Raw genomic sequence first — 8,533 nt, 5'->3', positions numbered from 1 at the left:
TTTCCTGTATGGTTTAGGAAACTGCTTTTGCATCCAAGAGAGAGCAATGAAAACACTTCCCTGATACAGTGCAGGGCTGGGTACGAAAGGAACCAGCTTAGAGCAAAGTGGATACAGCTAGGAGTCAGCACCCTGCCTCCCAGGACCTCTGAGGGGGCCCAAGAGGTTCCCAAGAGGTTCCTCTTGGGAACCTCTGATGTACTAATTACACCCATGCATCCCTTCAGAGTCAACCGCAAGCTTTTACTCTTCCACGTTCCCATTTGTGTTTAGAAATAAAATAACTGAACAAAGCAAAGAAAACTCCATGCTTCTGTTTCCTATTTTTATTGGCGATACACAGAGATTCAGACACACAGGAGTCAGGTGGGCATTGATGCACATCTCTAGATGATGCTGCAATGGCAAGACCATTTTTATTCAAACAAAACAGACAAAAGAACAGACTAATGAATTCTATGCAACAGTAGGACAGATGGCCTGAGAATGTGAACCACGGCTGCATCCTGGTTTATCAAGACTTCAAAGTTGCCTTAGAAGATTCTCTCTGCATAGTATACTTATGATCCACTTGCTGCCAGCATCCTCTGAGGTCAAAGAATCCCAGACTTTCCCAAGCCATCTTTTACTAACACAGAGCACAGCTTGTCTAAACCGAAAAGAAAAAGGTCAACAACTCCGTCTTAGGCATTTCTTTCCCATGGTTCAATGTAGTCCAATCCCAGATGGGCAAAGATCTCTTCTTCACTTTCTGCTTCAAGAAACACCCTCTGGAAGCACAAGGAGAAACACACACTCTCAGGCATTTTCCTTTGGCACCTCAGTGCAGACTTGTTGAACTGCCTTGTTAGAATGAGTGGTGGCTAAAGCATCCCACCCTGCTTTGGTCAGAAGTCAAGGTGTGGTGACCTGGAATCCCAGTACTTGGCATGCAGAGGCAGGAGCTTGGGCTGTAGAGTGAACCCTTAATTTCAACCAGCCAGCCAGCCAGCCAGCCAGCCAGCCAGTCAGCCAGCCAGTCAACCAACCAACCAATCGACCAACCAACCAACTGACCAATCAACCAACCAACCAACCAACCAACCAACCAACTGACCAATCAACCAAGCAACCAACCAACCAACCAACCACCCAACCACCCAACTGACCAAGGCTTTCTGTAGTTTTGACACTTTCCCATCCAAAGGTGAAATCGTGACAGTCTTCCCCTGTTAGTAAATGACATGTGGATATTTGTGTGTGTGTGTCTGTGTGTGTGTGTGTGTGTGTGTGTTTACCTGCACATATGTCTATATCCCACAGTCTGGTGCCTAAGGGGGCCAGAAAAGGTCATCAGAGCCACCACATGGGTGCCAAGAATCAAACATGGATCCTCTGTAAGAGCAGCAAGTGCTTTTAAATGCTGATCACCCCAGCCAAGACTTCTATTCTTAACCATATCTGCTCTTTGGAACCTTGTGATAGAATCTTCCTTTCTTCCTTCCTCTTTCTTCCTTCCTTCTTCCCCTCCTCCCCTCCTCCTCCTTCTCCTTCTTCTTCCCCTCCTCCCTTTCTTCTTCCTCTTCCTCCTCCTCCTACTCCCCGCCTCTCTTCCCCCTTAATAAAATATGTTGAAGTTTGACTCACACATCAGTCCAATGAAGTCAAAAGCTCCAGAGAGGCCTTGTTGTCAGTCTATTTAAAGTTCTAGGTTATTCTAATGTGCAGCAGAGAAGCAAACTGCTGGTAATGGAAACCTACTGCGTGTTCTGCTCTTTGGAACCTTGTGATGGAATCCTTTCTTCCTTCCTCTTTCTTCCTTCCTTCCCCTCCTCCCCTCCTCCTTCTCCTTCTCCTCCTCCTCCTTCTTCTTCTTCCTCTTCCTCCTCCTCCTCCTCCTTCTCCCCGCCTCTCTCCCTCTCCTCTCTACAGCCACCCACACCTGCCTTGGGCCCCACTCTCCAGTTTCCAACCCATTTGCTCCTTAGGACAAGGCACCTCTTCCCTTGAGTCTCCTCTAATACATAGCACAGCCCTGGGCCCAGAGATGACACTTGTTGGAGTGTTTGTTACATATTTTCTTGCAAGCCTTCCTGAATTGAACTTTATGAAGTTGCTCCCACCTACATGCTCAGTGTCTGAGGCTCCTCTGCCAGCACCTCCTGCCTCCTCCTCCGTGAGAAGTAGCTTGAATTTCTATGAGGATTATCCTTCCTCTCCATCCATGAAGTTGTAGGACTGCTCCCATCTTTAGGGAGAGGCGCACAACCCACACATGGCCAATCAGAAGTACAATGGGTTAATAGATGAGCACTGACCCAAGCCTGGACAAGGCGCAGTTAGAATTCATGCAAAAACTATCATAAAAAGTAGCTTCCCTGCTAGAATGACCAGAAGAATGGGACTCATGGGAAACTCTTGTCTGACAATCAAAACAGTTTGTTGGAAAACCGGCCTGAGATCCTGGATATAGCTATACCTGAAGCCAGTGTTGGCCCTCGAGACAGCACTATTTATCTACCCAAGCTCCTTTATATTTTATCTAAGATTCTTATACCTCTCTGTGTGTCTCTGTACTGGATCTCTCTTTGTCTCTCTCTCTCTCTGTGTTTCTGTCTCTGTCTCTCTCCTCCCCGCACCCAATAAAATATGTTGAAGTTTGAATCACACTTCAGTCCGATGAAGTCAAAATCCCCAGAGAGGCCTTGCTGTCGGTCTATTTAAAGTTCTAGGTTAAGTGTTAGATATCCAATGCATATCCATTTCTAATAAACCCCTAGGAGGCAAGGAGATCAGTTCTTGCTTTTAGTGATTTTATACCTTCTTCTCCCTCCAAGCCTAATTTGGTGCCCTTGACCACTGTAAGAACAGGAGACCTTTTTGTTCATGGATTTAACGATAGAATTGTTAATTATTCACCAGCCAGCCACATGGTAACTTGCCACTTTTCTGAGGCGTGACTTTAATGAGATGCCGCTGACACTCGAGTCCCCCACGGTTAGTGACTGGTGCAACTCAGCTCTGCTCACCTATGCGCTGGTTCTAGAGCCCTGTTACTTCACTCTCTGAGGCAGAAGCCTGGAGTTGCGCCCTGCGCCCAGTAAGGGTTGAAGCAATGTCTCCTTTCAACGGTGATCCACAGAGAACAGAACATTTGCAGCAAAAAGAAGCAAACCTAGACACTAAAATCAGTTTGGGTTGAGGGTAGGGATGGGGTAAGTGGGACCAGCAGGTGAAGGTACTTGCTGCCAAACCTGAGGCCCTGAGTTCCATCCCTAGAACCTATGTGGTAGGAAAGAACTGGCTCCCCTGACCTCCACATGCAACCATTCTGTATATGCACCCATTTCCCCCAATGTAAGAAAAATAAATAAATGTAATAAATATTGTTTTTAGAAAATCTGTTCAAAGGGAGGGCTTACTGGTAGATAAGGTCAGTCACCCATCCCCAGAAGGGAACTCTACCTTAGTCCTGTCATACAGAGCGTGGTTGTCCAGCATCATCTTCCTCTCGTGTGTGGCATAGCGCCGCAAGTCTCTCTCAAACTGCTACAAAGAGAATTAAGACAAATTACCATCCAGTCCAGATTATTTCTGGTACATGGTGTTTAGAGCTACCCGAAGCCCTTGGGTGTTTGAAACTGCTGTCTCTAACATAAATTCTTGGGGGTAACTTTCTTCCCCAGGGCAAAGCTCCCGGGTGGCTGAGCTCTGGGTTCTCTGTACTAGAACAGAAACTCAGTGTGAACAAGAAGCTGATTGGCTTGGACCCTTGTCAATCACTGCCCAGCAGGCGGCAGGTGATGTGTGAATATCTGTTGAGTGGATAAATGAACAGTGGGAGTGTTGTTTCTAGAATAATACCTGGTCCAGAGGAAAATGAGGCCTAAGTCGTTTTAAATTTCAAATATCATTATTATAATAGAGGGTGAGGAGTGGGGAGATCTTGGCCCAGATATTATGCCTATCTATGTGTCCTTACTGCATAGCTTCTCTGAACCTTGCTTTGTCCCAAGGTGGAGAGAGTGAGTGTTAAGGTCCTTTCCTCTTTGATGTCCACTCATACTGAGATTCTGTGAAGAGTCACCTGCCCCAGAATAACATCTGTCATGGTCAAAAGTATACCCTGAGGTTTCAGGGAACAAATCTGAAGCCTAGGACAAGTGACCAGCAAACACTAGAAACAAGGACAGTGAATCACAAATACTGCTGCTGGTTTCCTGAGAGAAATCTGGAAACTTCCCAGGTCCAGAACTTTGTCTTTTTCACTGGGATTAGACAAAACATTGGGACAGTCGCACCCTCTAGCAGTAAGAATTCATTTCTTCTCTGCTGGAAAGTTTCTGGGACTGGGTGAGACATTACCTCCCAGAAGCCCTTTACAGAAGCAGCTGTAGGTGGAACCAGCTTTGTGTAATAATTGCTGAGGAGGCAGATTTGCTAGCACGGGTCTGGAAAGTTGTGGGTCCTGCTTAGCTCACCCCAGCTCTTGACTGGCAGTGTCTGCCCACAGCTAACACTGGTTCCCAGCAACTGGAGAGGCTGGAGGTGTAATGGGGGTTGGTTATATGCAGTCAATGATGGACTACTCCCGGTTCCCTGCCCTGCGTGGTTTGGGAGTGAGAAACATTCCTGAACTCCTCGGCCAAGGCCAAGAGTGTTTCTGTGTGTGCAGAAAGAAATTCAGTTCACCTGCCAAATACCTGCAGAGTGCCAGTTCCTCCAGAGCAGAATCTAGCTGGGCACACAGATGGTTTATAATAACAAGAAATAAGAAAACTATGGACCCATAGGAAGCCAGTGCTGCATCCATACTGAGCAGGGCTTCCATGGTGAGCATCACTGAACGAGGGCTCAAAGGAGGTGATTAAAAACCAAAATGGCTGCAGAATGGTCAAGAGTGCTGTGTGGGATAGCTTTGTGTCAACTTGACACATGCTTGACTTATCTGAAAGGGGAAAACCTAATTTGAGAAAATGCCTTGGTAAGATCCAACTGTAGGACCTTTTCTTAATTAGTGATTAATGGGAGAAGGCCCAGTCTATTGTGGATGGTACCTTCTTTGGGCTGGTGGTTCTATGAGAAAGCAGGCTGAGCAAGCCACGGAGAGCAAGCCAGTAAGCCGCACTCCTCCATGGCCTCTGCATCAGCTCATGCCTCCAGGTCCTTGCCCTACCTGAGTTCCTGTCCTGACTTCCTTTGATGATGAACAGTGATAAAGAAATGTCAGTAAAATAAACCCTTCCGTCCCCAAGTTTCTTTGATCGTGGTATTTTGTCACAGCTATCATAACCCTAACTAAGGAATCCAGTCTTTTCCTGAGCCCCAGAGGCTACAGGGCCACAGACGCTTAACAGGAGCCTGGCATGACATCTAAGAGGAGCGGATGGATTGCTGTCCCAGAGAGTCCTCCACAGAGCCCTGTGAGGTTAGCGCCGCTGTTAGAGAGAAAGCTGGAGGAGTGTTATTTACCTGAAAGCGGCGCAACCAGGGACAGAGCAGCTTCAGCCTCTTGAATCTCGAAGTTTCTTTTTAAAATCCTCACTAGTTTCTTAGAGCAGCATTGGAGTCGACCACCCTGCAGCTGTCCACTGCTGCCCCCAGAGGGCGCCACTCCCATCTATCTTATAGGCTTTAGGAAGGTGTCCAAGATCACTGGAAGAGGCGGGGTTGGGTCCTTCAGTAGGTCTAGGACCCGAATCCATCTGAGTTACTCACCACCCTGCCACTTCCTGGGTTTCAGTAGCTCTCACCTGAGATACCTCTCAGTTACCAAGGGGATTTTACAAACATCCGTGTCAGAGCTTAACTGCCTAGAGCCTCTGATGTAGTGGCATACAGTGAAGAATTTATAAATCTAACCTGTCCCCAGGTAAGGCCACTGCTGCTGGCTTGGTGAACCATACATTGGGAATCTAAATGAATCTAACTCGTGTGAACATGTGCCCATACCATGCCCCAGTTTAGAGGCTTGGGGGCATGGTCCCTTAGTTCTCTCAGCCTTCTGCCCCGCAGCAGAAGCTTTCTTCCCCTGAGCCAGGAAAGCTAGTGGCAGACAGCTCTTACTCTGGAGCCGGTCCATCCGAGCAGGGCGAAGGCCCGGCGATCATAGGGGCACATGACCAGATCTACACGGATGGCCTTCCAGCCCTTTCCTTCCTGCTGGCCGCTCTTCTCGCTGTGCACTCTCCCGCGGTCCAGCTTCAGAATCAGGAAGCATTTCTGGAAGTGGTCAAGAGCGTCCACCTTCCTGCTGGGCTGCTTGAACTTTTCGAAGGTTGACTCTAAGATGTCGCAGTACAAAAGCAACCCCTGAAAAGCAATGGGAAGGTTTAGAAAGGGTCCTAGGGGGGTGGGGATGGGGCACCAATGTGATATTACAGTGCTCTTAAGAGAGCCTCTTCAGAGCTGAACAAACGGGGATGCGTTTTTGTTCTTCCTCACCCAGCATCTGGGAGAGGAGGTAATACATGATTCTCTCTACAGAAAGGCTGAGCCCAAAGCCCCCAATAATAAAACCTCAGAGCCTCCATCTATCCTTGCTTGCTTCTGAGGGACAACTTTGCTCCTTTAAAAGCAAAGCCACGGTGAACAGAAATTCACACTGTTCCCTGCATGTCGGTTGTCTGGACTGGGTCAAAAGGTTGTGTCTGAAATCCCAGACCCAGTGTGGGGCATGGTGACTTGTTACATCTGTTGTTGTGTTGTTTTTGCAATGCTCAGGGTTGAACCTGCTAGCTATGAACTCTACCACTAAGTACACCCCAGCCCTGAAAGAACTCTCTCTCCATCTTGGCAGTGAAAGAAGGCCCACGAAGCCTGCTTTATCTCAAGTTTCTATCCTGAAAGTTAATAAGTAATTCTGGGGAATGTTAGGCAAGCACCAGCCCCTAGGGGTTCCTGTGCTGCACACGGGGGGTGGGAAGGGGGAGGGGTAGCACTTGGCTGGTGACAGATGGGACATTCTTGGGTGAATTGATCCGGAACTTGGCGAGGCTTTGACTGGGGTGTTCCATCTGATTCTGGGTGCTGTCTGCAGTGGAGCCTGGTACCACCTCAGATGTGGCCCTAGCCACATCTTTCCAGGCCAGCTTTCTGTTGGGTGTCCCTACTGTCTGCAGTTCCCCTTCCTGTCCCCACGTCCCTCAGTGTGATTTCTCTCCTCTGGAACTGCTCTGAGGTTGGGCTCAGGCTCAGCCATGGCTGCCCAGGGTTGTCTTGCTATTAGAAGATCAGTGGCCAGGCTAGGAAGGGGCTTTCCCTGCCATCCCTTCTCTCTGCTCCCAGGGTATGGGGGTTGGAGGAATCAGGGTGGGGTTAGGGCAGTTCAGCTTTGCTTCATACAAGAAAAAGGATCTACCTCTTCCAACTTAGTGGACCAATTAACCATAGGCTACCCCAAACAATGGTGTAAGAGCAGGAAGTGTTGTTAGGACTCGATGATGGGAGTCCTCCAGCCAGGATTCTTGACCTTTGTTTTCAGTTCCTTCTCATCTCTCCTCAGAGGAACCAATCTAGTATTCAAACTCAAGTGGGGGAAGTCATCTCTCAGTCATCCCTCAGTGATTCCTCAGTCATGCCTCAGTGATCCTATAGTTATCCATCAGTGATCCCTCATTAATCCTTCAGTCATTCCTCAGTGACCCCTCAGTGATCCCTCAGTCATCTTTCAATTATCCCTTAATCATCTCTCAATATTCCTTAATTATCCTTCAGTCATCCCTCAGTAATCCTGTAGTCATCCCTCAGTGATCTTGTAGTCCCACCTCAATGATTCCTCAGTGATTCCTCAATGATCTCTCTGTCATTCCTCAGTGATCTCTCAGTCATCAACTTTAGTGATTCTCTCAGTAATCCCTCAGTCATCCCTCAATGATCCCTCAGTCATCCCTCAGTGATTCCATAGTCATCCATTAATAATCCCTCAGTAATCCTTCAGTCATTCCTCAGTGATCCCTCAGTCATCTTGCAATCACCCCTTAATCATCCCTCAATATTCCCTAATCATCCCTCTGTCATTTCTCAGTGATCCCTCAGTCATCCCTTAATGATTCCTCAGTCATCCCTCAGTCATCCCTCAATAATCCCTCAGTCATCCCTCAATAATCCCTCAGTCATCCCACAGTCATCCCTCAGTCATCCCTCAGTCATCCCACAGTCATCCCTCAGTCATCCCACAGTCATCCCTCAGTCATCCCACAGTCATCCTTCAGTCATTCCTCAGTCATCCCTCAGTCACCCCACAGTCATCCCTCAGTCATCCCTCAGTCATCCCACAGTCATCCTTCAGTCATTCCTCAGTTATTCTTCAATCATCCCTCAGTCATCCCTCAGTCATCCCACAATCATCCCACAGTAATCCCTCAGTCATCCCACAGTCATCCCTCAGTCATCCCACAGTCATCCCACAGTCATCCCTCAGTCATCCCACAGTCATCCCTCAGTCATCCCACAGTCAACCCTCAGTCATCCCTCAGTCATCCCACAGTCATCCCTCAGTCATTCTTCAATCATCCCTCAGTCATCCCACAGTTGTCCCTCAGTCGTCCCATAG

The 8,533-nt window shown here is 48.0% G+C and overlaps 1 protein-coding gene across 3 annotated transcripts in view; it reads right to left on the bottom strand.

The window, feature by feature from the left end:
• Nucleotides 1–306: 306 nt before the first annotated feature.
• Dntt (DNA nucleotidylexotransferase) overlaps nt 307–8,533 on the bottom strand; it is a 29,706-nt gene continuing 21,479 nt past the window's right edge. Inside the window, exons 9-12 of one of the 3 annotated variants that reach the window (XM_021152154.1) lie at nt 6,046–6,291; nt 3,445–3,528; nt 1,149–1,208; nt 307–770 (exon numbers count right to left, since the gene is read on the bottom strand). In XM_021152154.1, coding sequence (XP_021007813.1) covers nt 684–770; nt 1,149–1,208; nt 3,445–3,528; nt 6,046–6,291 — 477 coding nt within the window. In that variant the 3' untranslated portion in view covers nt 307–683. The remainder of the gene's footprint in view (nt 771–1,148; nt 1,209–3,444; nt 3,529–6,045; nt 6,292–8,533) is intronic. The other 2 variants (XM_021152155.1, XM_021152156.1) reach the window with 2 other exon arrangements.

This window comes from Mus caroli, chromosome 19, assembly GCF_900094665.2.
Source record: "Mus caroli chromosome 19, CAROLI_EIJ_v1.1, whole genome shotgun sequence".
NCBI lineage: Eukaryota > Metazoa > Chordata > Mammalia > Rodentia > Muridae > Mus > Mus caroli.
This window is presented reverse-complemented; position numbering and strand designations above follow the sequence as displayed.